General features: G+C 54.6%; 1 protein-coding gene across 1 annotated transcript; it reads left to right on the top strand.

The window, feature by feature from the left end:
• The first annotated feature begins 429 nt into the window (after positions 1 to 429).
• On the top strand, positions 430 to 15,338 carry PDGFRB (platelet-derived growth factor receptor, beta polypeptide). Its single transcript, XM_009574362.1, has 22 exons — positions 430 to 478; positions 2,004 to 2,300; positions 2,748 to 3,017; positions 3,304 to 3,431; positions 3,781 to 3,955; positions 4,537 to 4,729; positions 4,936 to 5,051; positions 5,593 to 5,719; positions 5,882 to 6,093; positions 6,835 to 6,929; positions 7,194 to 7,326; positions 7,740 to 7,844; positions 7,954 to 8,064; positions 8,445 to 8,598; positions 9,962 to 10,128; positions 10,391 to 10,509; positions 11,708 to 11,830; positions 13,220 to 13,331; positions 13,619 to 13,718; positions 13,838 to 13,943; positions 14,446 to 14,684; positions 15,188 to 15,338. Exons 1-22 carry the CDS (start codon positions 430 to 432, stop codon positions 15,336 to 15,338), a joined length of 3,282 nt encoding a protein of 1,093 aa, XP_009572657.1.
• The last annotated feature ends 571 nt before the right edge of the window (positions 15,339 to 15,909 follow it).

Here is a 15,909-nt window from a genome sequence, read left to right as displayed (position 1 = left end):
AAGTTTTATCTCACTGGGACTGAGGGAAGCAAAAACTAAGGGAAAAAAAGGCAAGCAGTAGAGCAGAGGGAGGGAGAAAGGCAGGGCTCTGCAGCGGGGGGAGCGGCATTTTGAGCAGAGATGAGCAAGAGTTGGCACAACTGCTGGAGCCTCCAGCAAAATCCCTGTTTACCAGCAGGAGATGCTTTAGAAACAGCTCCTTCTGCAGATCCAGCGTGAGGGGAAACCAACCACCCCACTGGGAGGGAAAGGCTGAAAACTGGAAAGAGATGGGAGGTTTCTGAGGTGGAGGAGGAAGCCCAGGGCTTGGGTGGGGGCTTGGGGACCCCCCTGCCTGGGGTGGCCGAGGGATCCCTCCTCTGCCGGCAGTGCTGCGCTCATCCCACTTTGCTCTTGGCAGGATTCGGCCACCTAGCCACAGAGCCCGCCATGCTGCGCCCCTCTCTGAAGACATCTCTCTGGCTCCTCATCCTCACCGGTGAGTGCTGAGGCCGGGGAGGTGTGTGTGCAGGATTGGGCCCTGCGCGGGGATGCTGCCCTGGGATGCTCACTCCAGGGCAAGGGGGAGGAAAGGGGCAATGCCATGTGGAGGCACAGGGGTGCACAGCACACTCCAGGCACATCTATCCCTCCTAATGACTCAGGTCCGCAGGCTCATGCCGAGCGACTCCTATGTCAGGGTGCATGTGAAGTCCCCACCTGCTTCAGGCTGATGCACAGCTGGGTGGAACGAGGAGACCTTTGCAGAGGGAGCACTGCTGGGTGCGCTCAGTCCTTAGCGGACACCCGAGAACCCACATTAGCTGGACATGATGGACACCCCCACAGCAGGAAGGGTTCGGTCAGACCCCATATATACAATAACCCCCCACAGCAAGGCTACAGGGCACCTGGCTGCATCTGGTCTATTTACAGCATTGCTGCAAGTCCCTGGGGGCTGTCCCCAGCTGCCCTGCCCACCCGTGGGGACACCGGCAAGGAGCATGTGTCACAGCCCCACTGGGACCTCTGGGCAAAGGGTGGGAGAGAAGCTGGGAGAGACACAGGGAGCCATTCAGGAAGACCTTGCCTGCTCTATTGCTTCCGAAGGATTTCCTGCAAGGTTTTGCTTTCATTCCTTTTTCACTTTCTTGTAAACTGACATTGTTTCAGCCTAGTCTGTGTCCCGTCTGATGCTGTCCCTGTGGAGAGGCAGCCAGCAGAGCAGGGAATTGCCTCTTCTCCTCCTCTCCCCCTTGCCCACTAAATGCATGGCCTTTCCAAGCCTTTGAAGGTACATCTGACACCTACCTCTGCCTTTACAGAGACAGGCTTATTTTGGGGTCAGCAGTACCATTTATACTGTCAGCTCCCTGGGCCATCTAGACCAGCTCACAGGATGCATAAAAGCCAAGAATGTGAGCAAACATGTGAGGGAGGCCCAGGTCACCCCCATTTCCAGCCCCGTCCTCACCAAGGATGCCCTTTGGACTGGTGCAACAACATCACAGCATGGCTGCATCTCCGCACAGCTCTGTTCACACCCACAGTTTCAACGGCTGCCCCAAATCCCTCCCAAGCCAGCCTTCTGCTCCTCACCGCCCGATGACACTGGGCAGCACTGGGTGGCACTGAGGGTGCAGTTACCTCGCAGAAACGTTGGACAGGGGCAGACATAGTTAAAGCATAAAATGGCGGGTTCTCCACCCAGCATTGCCACAGACAACATGGGCAACTTTGAACATTGCTAAACCCCATGATGTCTTATTTCCTCTCCGGTAAGGGTTTCAGGAGGTACAGGGAATGAAGGGTGACCCACCAAGTCTAGGTTGACAGGACATTTCTGAGGAGAGCATGTGTTTGTCAGTGGTGGCTACACTAAGGAGGACAAATCCAGGAAGGTTATTTTTCAGTGTAAGGGCTGATGCTACAAACAAAATACATTGGCGTGAGGTTGTGCTCCAGTGTGCTTCTCCTTGGATTTCAGAGGAATCCAATTTGGTCTCATCTCCCTCCTCTCCCAGGTCTGCTGGAGGTAACATCTGGGGGCAGCAGGCTGCACATCGAACCCAGAGACACCGAGCTTGTCCTCGGCCTCCACAGCACCTTCTCCCTCTTGTGCTATGGGGATGGCACGCTGGTCTGGGAACGGGAGGGTCAGCCCCTCGCTGCCTCGCTGGACCACAGGGATGGTGTCTTCGTCAGCAATCTCACCCTCAGGAACGTGACGGGCCGTCACACCGGGGAGTACGTTTGCACCTACAGCCCTGACCAGGCTCCAGAGCCAGCAGAGAGGAAAGCCCTGTACATCTACGTTCCAGGTAGGGGACAGCATGTCCTTGTCTCTGCATTTCCACTGGGTTTAGCAACCAGGAGAAAGAGGGCTTTGAATTATCGTTCTGTCTTCAAGCACCTGGCCTCCCAAAAGCCTTCCTCCCGTTGCAGGAGAGCCCTCATGGCAGGTCATCTGGCTGTGGCAAGTCTCTGGTATGCCAGGTGATGGGAGAGGCCCATGTGTGGTGTCTTGGGGCAAGCAGTGGGGGAAGCAATGGTGCTAGGTGGCAGTGTCTGGGCCTCTCTCACCCTCCCGGGAGAGGTTTGGCAAGCCCACAACACGGCAGCTCTACTTTGCCATGGGGAGTAAGGGAAGAAGCATCCCACCAGTCTGGAGACAGAGACCTGTGTTGGAGCAGTCCTGGAGGAGCACAGAGCAGCCCTGGTTCAGCTTCAAGCAGCTTTCTGTAACCAGTGTTCCCTCTCTCCCACAGATCCCTCCCTAGTCTTCCTCCCCACAATCACCTCTGAAGAGCTCTTCATCTTCATCACGGGCTACACAGAGGCCGTCATCCCATGCCGCGTGACCAACCCGCAGATGCAGGTGACCCTCTATGAGAAAAAGGTGGAGAACCCCATCCCAGCTGCTTATGACCCACAACAGGGATTCAAAGGCTTCTTTGAGGATAAGACCTATTTCTGCCGGACAATCGTGGATGACCAGGAGGTGGATTCAGACACCTTCTATGTCTACAGGATCCAGGGTGAGCTGCCATTGTCTTAGCATACCTGTGCACCTCCTGTGGCTGTTCCTTCAGCCCCATGGCAGGGGAGAGCAAAGCTTTCCCCCTGTCTCCTTAGTGATGCCCCTGATCAATTTGGAGGCTGGATTTAGTCCTGTCTCCATTAGAGAATGGGTTCTGCCGAAGTGTCAGCTCCATCCCTCAGGAAAGAGACTTTCCAGTGGACTAGTCCATCCAGGATAAATGGACTGGGTGCCTACTCATCCTGTCCTTCATTATTCATTCCTTTCTTTCATCTTTCCCACAGTCTCATCTGTGAATGTCTCCATCAGTGCAGTGCAGACTATAGTGCGTCAGGGAGAAAACGTTACCCTGATGTGCACCGTGAGCGGCAATGAACTAGTCAACTTCAACTGGGATTATCCCCGCAAGCAAGTGAGTGCTCCAGCCCCACAGGCTTTGGGCAGCAGCTCCAGCCTTTGCCCAGATGCCCCATGGCAATTGCTCATCAATATCCTAGGTGAAACTTCATAGGACGCTTCACCCTATGGCAGAAGCTGTGGGATGCTGCTGCTGCCACACAGGGAGGCTTGATGGGGAGATCCTTGGATTAAGGCTGTCTGTCTCAGTGGCCTCTGATCAGTGCCTGTCCCCTGTCCCTGTGGCAGTCAGACTGGGGTCCTTTACCCCCTCCCCCTCCCTCCCTGTGAGCCTGGCTTTGTAGCTCCAATGGCAGAAGATGCTCTTGACTTTTCAGACCGTATCTCCTGTCCCCATTGTGCAGGCAGGGAAGGCTGTGGAGCCAGTGACCGACTTCCTGCCTGGATCCACCCATGAGATCCGCTCCATCCTCATCATCCAGAATGCGGAGCTGGAGGACAGCGGGACCTACGTCTGCAACGTCTCTGAGGGCTACCATGAGAAAACGGACCGGAAAGACATCACGGTCCATGTGATCGGTGCGTTGCTTCCCACATGCCCAAAGCGAGCAAGCCACATGGGCGTCCAGGCAGGATGCCCCGGGGTGACACCCTCTTCTTTCCGCACAGCCTCCAGCTCTCTCCCCTCCTCGCCTCTGCCCTTAGTAGCCATGCCAAAAAAACAACCCTCACCCCAAGTCACCCCTGCCCACTTCTTGGCTTCAAAACATCCCAAATCCCCCACTACAGCTTTTGTGACCCTTTAAGACACTTGACGGTGTGGGTGAGAGCTCTTCTGCACTGTGCAGTGCCAATGCACTGAGGGCAAATTGTCACCTCCCATCTGCATCTGTCTTTCTTTTGTGTAATTTGAAGGAACCTGCCCCATCTCTACAAGATAACACCCTTTCCCCTGCATGCTGCCTGCCCCCTGCTCCAAAGTGTTGCTCTGCACCCCCACTCCCCCCGGACACAAGCCTGAAGCCTTGAGGGATGGATCTGGAGCTGCCCCACCACTTCTGTGTGTTCAGGGTGTTTTGCTCCAGATCCATGTTTGTCCAAAGGGCTGGAGAGGAGACTCTTTTTATCTCTGACCCCCTATCCCTCCTGCCCCCTTTCAGAGCACGGCTTCGTGCGCTTCCACACCCACCTGCCCAGCACAGTGTACGCTGAGGTCCATAAAAGCCACACAATCCAGGTGGAGGTGGAGGCCTATCCACAACCCAGCATCGTGTGGCTGAAGAACAACAAGACATTGACCATGGAGAGCAGCAGCGAATTCACCATCACCAGCAGGAACCTGTCAGAAACCAGGTGAGGGCCCATCACCCCTCATGCGGGTACAGGGAGGGCATAATTCACAAAGCAAGTTGCAAATCACTGGTTGGACGTGGGTTGAATGCCTTTCTGTGAGTGGATTTTGAGCATGCCTCAGTTGGGTGGGAGCTGGTCATCTCCGAGCATTGTCAGTCCCCAGGTACCTTCCCACACCCATCACTCAGGGACTGTGTCTCCTCCAGGTACCAGACGGCTCTGGTGCTGGTGCGGGTGAAGCAAGAAGAAGGAGGATTTTACACCATCAGGGCTTCCAATGAGGATGATGAGCAGGAGCTGTCCTTCCATCTGCAGATAAATGGTGAGGATGGGCATGCAGACGTGGGCTGAGGAGTGTGGGGGCAGTCTCAGAGGATGGCTCCGTCCTTTGCCATGGGACCCTCAGGCTGAAGCCCTTACTGCTCTGACTACAGCTATAGAGTGGTTTTGATCGAAGGAAGAGCATTAAAGCAAGAAACATGTGCTCACTTGAAATATCTCACATGTGGTCTCAGAGCAAGTGGGACAGGGAGGCAGTGCAGACACCAGCAGCTTGGCCTTCATGCCCTGGCCTGAGGTAGTAGATGCAGAGGTGGGTGGGCAGCTCTGACGTCCAGCACTCTCCCCTGTGCTCTCCTCTGTTCTCTAAGCAACCTAAATGTGGACAGGTCTCCTTCATGACCTCCTCAAACCTTTCTCTTTTTGCTGTTAGGTTTCAAAAATGAAACACTATTGCTGTGATGAGTCCTACCTCACTGTCCCCTCACCCCCAGGCCATGTTAGGGGTACAGGGGAATCATGTTCCCCTTCCATCCTGCAGTCAAAGCGAAGGATGAATTCCCACCAGTGTCTCTTGGTTTCAGTGCCAGCCAAAGTGGTAGATCTAAAGGAGAACAGCAGTGCCAGCAGTGGGGAGCAGACCGTAACATGCTCTGCCGAAGGCATGCCCCAGCCAGAGATCAGCTGGTCTACTTGCAGCGACATCAAATGGTGAGTGGAGTGATGGAGCCCATGGGAACGGCTGGGGTCTTGCATTTATTAAAATAATAGACTAATATTTTATTGCATCCTGCTGGCCCACAAGCCCAGGCATCCCATGGTGGCGTGTGGTCCCAGCTGCCTCACAGGTGCCTTTATCCTCCCCTGGGCCAGGTGCAGTGCCAAGGGACAGCCCACCCGGCTGCTAGGGAACGAGTCTGCGGAGATCGGTCTGCAGACCAATGCCACGTACCACGCGGAGCTGCAGGTGTACCGCGTGAACAGCACCCTGCAGCTGCACAGGGTGGACGAGCCCTTGCTCCTGAGATGCACCGTGCAAAACTTCCTGGGCACCAACTCCCAGGACATCACTCTGGTCCCACACGGTGAGCACTGCAGGAGGTGTTTGAGCCAGCGATGGGGAGCTAGACTTTCCTCTCTGTGCCTCCAGCCTGGAGGTGCTAGGAGCCAGCACTGTCCTCTGAAGGCTGCAGTCCTCAAAGGCAGGAAGCTTGGGTATTCTGCCAAGAATGAAGCCTCCTTTGGGTTGAGCCGGAAAGGTTGCTCCAGGAGGAGTCTGGTGCCCTTACGTCCACTGGGCCTGGACATGCTCTTCCCACCACTGGCAGGGTCATCCCTCTAGGGAGGCAAGATGAGAGTGCCTGAGCAGGTCCCCGGTGTCCTGTTATTAGCCCGCGGGTCACTAGATGGTGCCACGGACTCGAACATCCATGCACTGAACATCCCAAATATGAGGAAGGATGGTCTAAGCCCGGGTTTGGAGCTGCCAGCTCTCCCCCAAGCAAACCAGCCCCTCTAGCTCCTTACACCCACCAATGGTCAAACCTCTCCCAAGGCAGCAAGTCCTTCAACAGGCTGTAACAACCCATCACCCCGTTACCCCTGGGGTGCTGGCCCTGCAAATGCTGGACAGGTCTGCCCAAGAGGAGAGGACAGCGTCGATGTCTGGGGGCAGGAGTGTAGCAGGAGGGGGACGGTGGCTAGAGGAGGAAAGGGGAAGGGAGCAGGGATCCCTCTGTGCTGCTGTCCCCTCCTTTCCGCAGAGTACCCAGGACACGCAGGGTTGGAGGAATCTAACTGCTATCCTGTCCCTGTTTTCATTGTAGCCTTGCCGTTCAAAGTGGTCATCATCTCTGTCATCCTGGCCTTGCTGGTCCTCACTGTCATCTCCCTGATCATCCTGATTGTCCTGTGGCAGAAGGTAAAAGAGGAGGGCTGCCACAGTGGTACGCCCATGTCAGGGTGGCTGGGAAGAGCAAAGCTGTGAGATCCTGCTGGCATGGGCCTGACAAATGTCCTACCCATTCCAGGGACCATGGCCCCCCTGGCATCTGTAGGCTAGATGGGGCATGAGGCAATGGCTGCAGGGACAAAAGACTCCCTGACAAAGCCCGTCCGCATCCCCCATGCCCTCCCTGACCCTCAGCCTCTCAGATCTCTCTTTCCCCTTTGCTCCCCTTTCCAGAAACCTCGTTATGAAATCCGCTGGAAGGTGATTGAGTCAGTCAGCTCTGATGGGCATGAGTACATCTACGTGGATCCCATGCAGCTCCCTTACGACTCCAGCTGGGAGGTGCCCAGGGACAAGCTGGTGTTAGGTAAAGGCTGTGCAGGTCCCACTGATGGACCCCGGGGTCCTGGCTGTCTGGGGGTAATGGGTTTGGGATCTCCAAAAGAGACCAACCCAGAAAGGGCACAGAGATCCCTCAAGATTTGATGTGGTCCTGGGACAGAGGGATCATCTGGGACCACCGTGGGAAGCCAGCTGCTCCCTTTGGGATGAGGCACTGGGTTATTCCTGGCTATCATTTCCTGTGGCTGGAAGATCCTTCTGTTCCCAGCCAGCCAGACCCCAGCCCCAACCACAAACATCATAGCTCACGATGCCCACCAGGAACACTGCAGCAAGGCTGGTGTGGTTTCAGACAGAGGACTTGTCTTTTCCAAGCTCCTTGCCTCAGCTCTGCTCAAGAACTATTGCCAACCTTGTCTCCTCGCTGTTTCTTTGCAGGACGCACTCTCGGCTCCGGTGCCTTTGGACGCGTGGTGGAGGCAACAGCCCACGGCCTGAGCCATTCGCAGTCCACCATGAAAGTGGCAGTCAAAATGCTCAAGTGTGAGTTGTCCCCACACCATACTTTTCCCCCATCCCAAAGCTGCGAGGCCGAACGGTGTCCATGTGCTCCCCTCCTTGCCCTGCTGCTCACACTGGCTTTCCCCACCAGCCACTGCCCGGAGCAGCGAGAAGCAAGCCCTCATGTCCGAGCTGAAGATCATGAGCCACTTGGGACCTCACCTCAACATCGTCAACTTGCTGGGGGCCTGCACCAAAGGAGGTAGCTGAACCCTGGGCGCCTTGTCTCCTCTCCCTGCTGCCCTGGGCTGTGCTGAGGAGGAGAACTGTCCTCAAACAGAATAATTCCTGTTTTCTGATTCAGAAAAAAGAAAACTTCCCCTAAGAAAGCCTTGTGGGGCTCTGAAAGCCTTTCTTTCCAACCTGATTGGAACTGAGAAGGCATGTTTTTGTTAACCCCTACCTTCCTCCCCAAACACAAATTTCAAATTCCAAAAATGCTTGGTACCAGAAAGATGGTTTCTCCCCCTGGCCCTGCCTAGATGTCCTGCAATCTGGTAATGTCCCTGTGGGATGCAATTCTCTGCCCCGGGGAGCGAGCAGGGCCGAGGCAGAGCTGACACGGGTGCTCTCTCCCACCAGGGCCCATCTATATCATTACTGAGTACTGCCGCTATGGGGACCTGGTGGACTACCTGCACCGCAACAAGCACACTTTCCTGCAGTCCTACGGAGAGAAGGCACGGCGAGAGGCAGAGGTGTATGGGAACACCACCAAGGAGGACCATGTGCAGAGGTACCTGGAAAGCAGCACTCTCCTCCTTCCTGGTGCCTACCCCATCCTAGCCCCCATCAATGAGGGAGGTTGGTACTGACACGAAGGATACCTACATTTCCTCCAGATCAGGAAAATAAACGCTGGCCCAGCACTGGGACACAGTTGGCCACTCTCTTACCTTGTGAGACTGGCCCGTGTGCCAACCAGCCACCTCCAAACAGCTCCTGGCAGACGGGGAGTTAGCAGAGGCAATCTGTGTGTCCTGGAGGCTGAGTTTGCTAGCCCACATGCCAGCTGCTCCATGCCAGTTGGGAATATTCCCTGGCATCGTTAACTTCACTGGCATAACCACAACTACACTTCAAGTATGAAGGGTTTCCCAGCATGTCTTAACCCTTGGAAACCTCAGCTCTGCATTTTCAGGGCAGATCACGTTGCTACCGAGCCTAAGGGAGAAGTGCAGTTGCACAAGAGGTGCTACAAGGAAAGGGAAATGGTCCTTCGTCCAGTTGCCAGCTGCCAGGATGCAAGCAGATCGGTGCACAGAAACCGTCCCATGGGAAGTTAGAAAGCAGCATTTCCTTCCAGCATGCAAAACAATAGTAAAATAGAGCAGTGTTAGGACATCAGCACAGCTGGCCCTGTGCTTTCTGCTTGAAGGCAGCTGAGATCCTCCTAAGCATGAGCACAGCCTCCCATGCCCCACAGCTCTGGCCATGTAGCAGGTTTCCCTTGCCCAGCATCATCATGTGGAAGGCCTCAAGATGCTGCTTCCCAGATGCAGTTGTTGCTCACTCAAGGGAGAGATGTTCAAGGATGCAAATGTTTGCTGATCCAAACTGGGAAGGTTTAACTGTCGACAGAGGGTTGTGTCCTGCCTCCTCAGTTCAGCCTTCTCCAGGCCAGTCCTGGCCAGTCTGGGAACGTGCATGGGGTGGAGGGTTTCGCCTGCCCACTCTGGCTTGTGTCTCCTGCCCTCCTGCCTGGTGGGTGCCTGTGAAGCTGCATGGCCCTGGCTCCCCTTCCTGCCCTCCCCAGTTCCGAGCTCGTGTGCTGAGCCAAGCCTGCACTCTGCCAGGCAAGGTGAGTATGAGAAGCTGCAGCCTGTGGGCAAGGACACCTGGAGACCTGCAGGGGAATATGGCAGGGCTGTTTCAAGCTAGTGCTGAAGACACCAGAGCTGTTAAGTGGTGGAAGGAGGTCTCCAGTGCCATTTGCACTTCTCTGCATGCATGATGCAGGGCTTCTTTCCCTGCTGTGTGGGACATTTCAGTGCTGGGGCTGAGGATTCAGGAATTGCAGTCCCACAAATCATTGCTCCCATCTCCTGCATCTCCTCCTGTCCTCTGGATCTGAACAGTCTCTTTGCTTCCCCTCACAGTCACCTCTCCTTGTCTGTGGAGAGCGACGGGGGCTACATGGACATGAGCAAAGACGACTCCCTGGATTATGTGCCCATGTCTGACATGAAGGGGGAAGTGAAGTATGCTGACATCGAGTCCTCTAACTATGGCACCCCGTATGAGCTGGACAGCTATTCCCCGTCAGGTAACAGCTCAGCCACAGCAGGAGGGAGAGGTGCTTGCACTTTGGGTGCTGGATGCCTTTGCTTGCTGAGATGGATGGTCCATATTGCAAAGGTCACCTTTGGGATGAATCCAGCAGTGGTGGCAGATGCCCTCGCGATGGGAGCTCCCAGCTCTGTCCCTTTGTTGCTGGAGGCAGAGCAATCCCCAGTGGGTCCTTCCACTGGCGGGCAGCCCACGAGTGTGCTGAGTAACACCAACATCCATCTCTGCTTGCCCTCCAGCTCCTGAAAGAACAGACCGGGTGACGCTGATAAACGAGTCTCCGCTCCTCAGCTACATGGACTTGGTGGGCTTCAGCTTCCAGGTGGCCAATGGGATGGAGTTCCTGGCTTCCAAAAACGTACGTGTGCTGGCTGGTCCGTGGTGCCTGCAGTGATGGAGGCCAACAATGCTCTGCCGTGTCCTGTGGTCAGCTTCCGCTCACTGTCCCTCTGTCCATGCCAATCTCCTTGTGGGAGAAATGGCCGTGCAATTGAAGAGCTGCTGACCACTTCTCTTTGGAAACACAGCCCTGGGGATCAGTATGACTATATTTGCACGTGACAGCTAACCCTGGCTTAGATCAAGCTTCAGACCTCAAATTCCCTGACTCTGAGCTCCTCCCAAGCCATGTGCAGCACAGCTGTGGTGTTATATCATCCCTAATTACCGGGATGACCAAACAGTGATAACCTCCCTGTGCTAAAACACAAGGCACTGTGCAGCAGAGCTGCTACTCTCCACGGACATCCCTATTGCACCACATGCTCCGAGCCCCCCAGACCTCATCAGAAGTGCTTGTTTAGTGGAAATTAAGCCACCACAGAGGACTAGGCTCTGGGATTTCCTGGCTTAGCCCAGGGCAGGCAGTAATACAGTAGGACTGTGTGAAACATCACACAGGGCAGGGCTAAGAGAAGGGGTAGGGATGGCATCAATGAAGTGCAGAAATTCCTGGCTGTCTGCCTCCAGCCAGACAGTCTGATACCCAAAAGTGCATGGTCAGTGCTCCCCCATGGTGCACACAAGAGGAGCTCCCAGCTTCCCACAGCTTCCCACAGTCACGCTTTATAGTGGCGTAATATCACCATGCTCGCTAGTACTGTCTGGCAGGGTCTTGAGCAAACCTCGGGGCTGTTCACATGGAAAACATCCAACATGCTGGCAAACCAGGAGGCACAAGCTAGGCTGGTGTAACTCTGATGTCTTCAGACTGCTGGGTTGAATTGTCCAAACGGAGATGGAAACATCCCCTCCTTGCCAGCGCACCAGCCCCCTTGCTTGGTCAAGCCCTTGGCAATCCCCTCTCTGCTGGGGGATTCAAATTGCCCTTGCCAGATTTGTATGCCTGTTGCTGTCACGGGGGTAGCAGATCAGGGGGGGAGAAAAAACGTGGCTTTGAGCCATGGTTGTCCCTAGAGGTGGAGGAGATGCTTCAAATGATGTGAGGTGACTTCTGTCCTTGCAGACCCAGAATTGGGCTAGTGCTGGAGCTGGGCTGCTTCCTCAGGCTATCTGGGGGCCCCTCGCAGTGACAGTGCCCTGCCTCCCCCCTACAGTGTGTGCATCGTGACCTGGCTGCCAGGAACGTCCTCATCTGCGAGGGGAAGCTGGTGAAGATCTGTGACTTTGGCCTGGCAAGGGACATCATGAGGGATTCCAACTATATCTCCAAAGGCAGCGTGAGTACCAGGAGCCGTGCAAGCCCCTTCTTCCGGGGGCTCTGGGCCTGGCACCCCCTACATGCTCCTGCTGTGAGTTGCCTGTCCATCATTGTGCCCCAGGGTGGTGACAGGGCAGGACTCCCAGGAGATGGTGTCAACAGCCAGCCATCCTGCATCTGATGTGCCCTGCATGCTGTGGAGTAGCAGAATTGCATGCCCGTGTCTCTAGGCTCTTACAGAAGAACCTGGGCAGCAGCAGCAAAACTAAGGATTGTCCCCTGTACAGCCTATCACTGGCAGCTGCATCCCTTCCCTGCATGGTGCTGAGTCTGGTCCTCAGTGCAGGCAGGAGGAGTGCAAGGTTAGGCAGCTTGACAGTGCTGCAGTGAGTCACTGGACACCCTGGGAAGAGGTTCACAGACTTCTGCTCTAACCACTAGACCACAGGGTAAGAGGAAGTGTTTTCCTGCAAGCAGCTACTTTCCAGAAAGGCATCTCCAATCTTTCGAGGCAGGAGAGGATGAGGCTGTAATTGAGCTTCCCCAGAAGCTCCCCTGTGACTTCAACAACAGCATGTCCACTCCAGCCCTGGGGCATTTGGGAATGTGCAACCCCAAGCAAAGCAGGCAATGTAATTCCAGAGAAACTCAGGCTGGGGGAGCTGAGAATGAAGCCAGGCCCCTCAAACCCCAGTCTTTATCTGTTCTATGAACTACTTAACTTCTCTCGTGCTTTCTCCCATTTGCATGGGATGGCAGACAGGCACTCAGTGCCTGGGCAGGGAGACCCTCCTGCAGAGGGGCTGGGGTTTTCCAGTCCAGCCTTGGCATAGCTGCTTTTCCTTCCAAAACAGGAAATGAAACTGGGCCCCTTTGCAATCCTTCCTGGAGATTATTTTGGTATTCATTGTGCAAGCGAATCCCAGGAACGGCACAGCCAGTGCTTCATACAGGCTGATCAAGTGAGGCTCCTTTTCATGTATCACTCTGAGCAAGAGCAGGAAAAAACTGGATGTGTCCTTCTGTTCTTTTCTGGTCATCCCATAGCCTTCTCCAGCCTGATCTCAGGTTTCCAAAGTCCAGATAGGCCTGGACTACCTTCAGGAGTGCTGTAGTCATGTTGTGCAAGTCAGTGGACTCCCCGAGAACTAGGGAGCAGAGAATGCACACCATGACAGCTCATCATGGCAGACAGTGATGTTCCTCCTGCCTGCTGGGTTCATCCTGCACAAGGAAAGGGGAAACTGGTCCCTCTGAGAAGTGGCTGACAGCAGATGTCAGCAGATGTGTTGGGTTGACAGGCAGCTCTGAAGGGTCTTCTCCGCTTGTAAATTGGGTGTCAGGCTCTTACCTGTTGAAACAAGTGCTGCAGATGCAGCTGACTCTCATTCCATTTTTATCCTCTTAGACCTTTTTGCCCCTTAAGTGGATGGCTCCAGAAAGCATCTTCAACAACCTCTACACCACCTTGAGCGATGTGTGGTCCTTCGGGATTCTCCTCTGGGAGATATTCACTCTAGGTAAGTGCCCTGGAGATCATGGTGGTGTTTGTAGGTCTGATAGCGTGTTAGCAGGATCCCTTCCCAGAGGCAATAGAAATCCATTTCTAATTCCCAAGTCCCAACCTTACCAGTCAGAGTAGCACTTCATTCCCTGTCTCCTTCTTTCCCATGCTGACGTTGCCATTTGGAAGTGAAATGAAACAGGAAAGGTAAAGAAAAAAGGAAACCTTGGTGTGAAATGCATGTTGACATGGGGGTGGCAGGCAATCCACCAGACTGATTTCCTGCTCTCCCTTTACATCCAGGGGGAACTCCATACCCCGAACTCCCTATGAATGAACAGTTCTACAACGCCATCAAACGCGGCTACCGGATGTCGAAACCCACCCACGCCTCTGATGAAATGTAAGTGTTGCCCATACGTGTTTGCCCTGGGCCTGCCCTACACAAACTACAGAAGCATTTCTGCCTCTGTTTTCCCCACCCACTAACTCACTAGAGTGCTCTCTCTTCCCTCATGTTAGCTACGATATCATGCAGAAGTGCTGGGAGGAGAAATTTGAGATCAGACCATCCTTCTCACAGCTGGTGGTGCTTATGGGAAACCTCTTGGTGGATTGCTACAGAAAGGTATGTTCAAAAGACCCTGTGCTGGAGGGACAGAAGAGAGTCAGTGCTCTGTGGAGGATGCTGCCTTGGTTAGGGCCCTCAGTCAAGGTTTGGAGACCAGTGTGTAGTGCTGCTGTCCCAGAGGATTTTGCTGTGACTAAGGCTGCATCAGTTTGAACAGCTAATGAAGGTGGTTTGGGTATCCTGGGGACATTGCTGAGACAACTGGCATCGCCAGACAGGCAGCTGGTATCTCAGCAACTGTGGAAATCAGAACTGGAAGGAGATCAAAAACCTGCCTCCAACCGTCTGGTATTTTGGAGCTGTGGAGTTTGTGCCCCTGATCTCTCCCTTAGGAAATGTTAATGACCTGTCTTTGGAGTCAGGGTAGCTGAACCCAGCTAGAAGATGCCAGCCCCTCTAGAAAAAGCCTAGCAGACAGGGAAAGCAAATACAACACAAGTGCATTTTCTCCACTCACAAGACCTTACCGTTTCTTTGGTAACCTGCCCCGCGAGAGCAGAGGTACCAGCAGGTGGATGAAGAGTTCATGAAGAGTGACCACCCTGCTGTTGTCCGCACAAGACCCACAATCCCTGGGCTGAACAACGCCAGGCTCACTCCCAGCTCCCCCACCGGCAGCATCCTCTACACAGCAGTGCACCAGAATGGGGGTGAGAACGATTATATCATCCCTCTTCCCGACCCCAAACCCGAGACAACCTGCGATCTCCCTCAGGAGGCCTCCATCAGCCGGGCCAGGTAAAAAAGTCGCTTCTGAATATTGTCCCTTCCCCTGACTGCCCAAATCGGAAAATGGGGGCCTCAAGAGGAAATGGGGATGCTCTGCTATGGGACAGAGCAGGGGTGGGTTTACCAGGAGAGGAGGAGAGCAGTGTCATCCCCATCTGAGGTGCTGTGACCTTGCATGAGCCTGCAGGGATGAGGATGAACCAGAGGAGCTCAGATGTGAGCTAAGATGGGGTGTCATGTCATGTCCCCGTACGTCAGCTGGCACAGCTGGGGACCAGAGACCCCACTTACAAGGAGTAAGGCACACTGGGTGCACGGTCCGCAGAGCCCAACTGGCTGTATGTTGTGTTTGAGGGCTGAGTAGACCCAAGTGATTGGGTATTGTCTGTCCCCTTCTGGAACAGACTGGGGCTGCTGGGAGATTCACGTGATTCTCAGCCACTGGGAATCCTCTCTCACCAGGAGACTTGGGACAAGGCACTCATTTCTCTCTCCTCCTTGTCTCCCTTCAGCTCTACTCTGAACGAGGCCAACACATCATCTACAATATCCTGTGACAGCCCTCTGGGCCTCCGGCAGGACGAGGAGCAGGAATCCAACCCACAGCCAGGCTGCCAGGAGCCGACTACAGGGCACCAAGAGGTGGAGGAGAGTTTCCTGTAGTTAGAGCTGGGCTGACTGTGCATCTCCTCACGGCGAGACCAGCTGAGGGGCTGACCCAGACATCACAGAGAGCCATGTTTTGCGCTTGTCCGTTGGGAGATCCCCACCTGTCCCAGCATTCCTCCTTCCCTCCCATCTCCCAGTGTTGCGTGGGGAATTAAAGACTTTTCCCCGTTGCCATCCCCTTCCTCCTTACAAAGAGGTGGCTCAATGCCAGCGACCTTCCAGATCCTCCTCAGTGATCAAACCACTGCAGGAGTGAGACATCTTACAGACCAACATCTTCTTTTCAAGTGAAGACGTGGGTTGGATCTCCACAAGAGATGCCACTTTCTGCATTGCTAAGATGATACTCCAGCCTTTTCCCCCTCCATGGCAATGAGTTTCATCTCCTCTGCACCAGCACTTCTCTGATGGTCTCAGCACCAGCCACACTGTGGTTCTGTGAAATGCCACCGGGACAGATGATTTGCTTGGAGCACATTGCTGGGGTGTAGAGAACTTGCAACACCAACCTCAGCTGCTGGAGATCAAGAGTACATCGGATAGATTCTTCTCCAAGCACAGCCAA

The sequence above is a fragment of the Fulmarus glacialis genome, unplaced genomic scaffold (assembly GCF_000690835.1).
Source record: "Fulmarus glacialis isolate BGI_N327 unplaced genomic scaffold, ASM69083v1 scaffold21193, whole genome shotgun sequence".
Classification (NCBI taxonomy): Eukaryota; Metazoa; Chordata; class Aves; order Procellariiformes; family Procellariidae; genus Fulmarus; species Fulmarus glacialis.
This window is presented reverse-complemented; position numbering and strand designations above follow the sequence as displayed.

Coding starts and splice junctions, on each gene's coding strand:
- PDGFRB (XM_009574362.1), top strand. CDS start 430: ATGCTGCGCCCCTCTCTGAAGACATCTCTCTGGCTCCTCATCCTCACC. Junction 3,956..4,536: donor CATCACGGTCCATGTGATCG/GTGCGTTGCTTC, acceptor GCCCCCTTTCAG/AGCACGGCTTCGTGCGCTTC. Junction 4,730..4,935: donor AGGAACCTGTCAGAAACCAG/GTGAGGGCCCAT, acceptor TGTCTCCTCCAG/GTACCAGACGGCTCTGGTGC.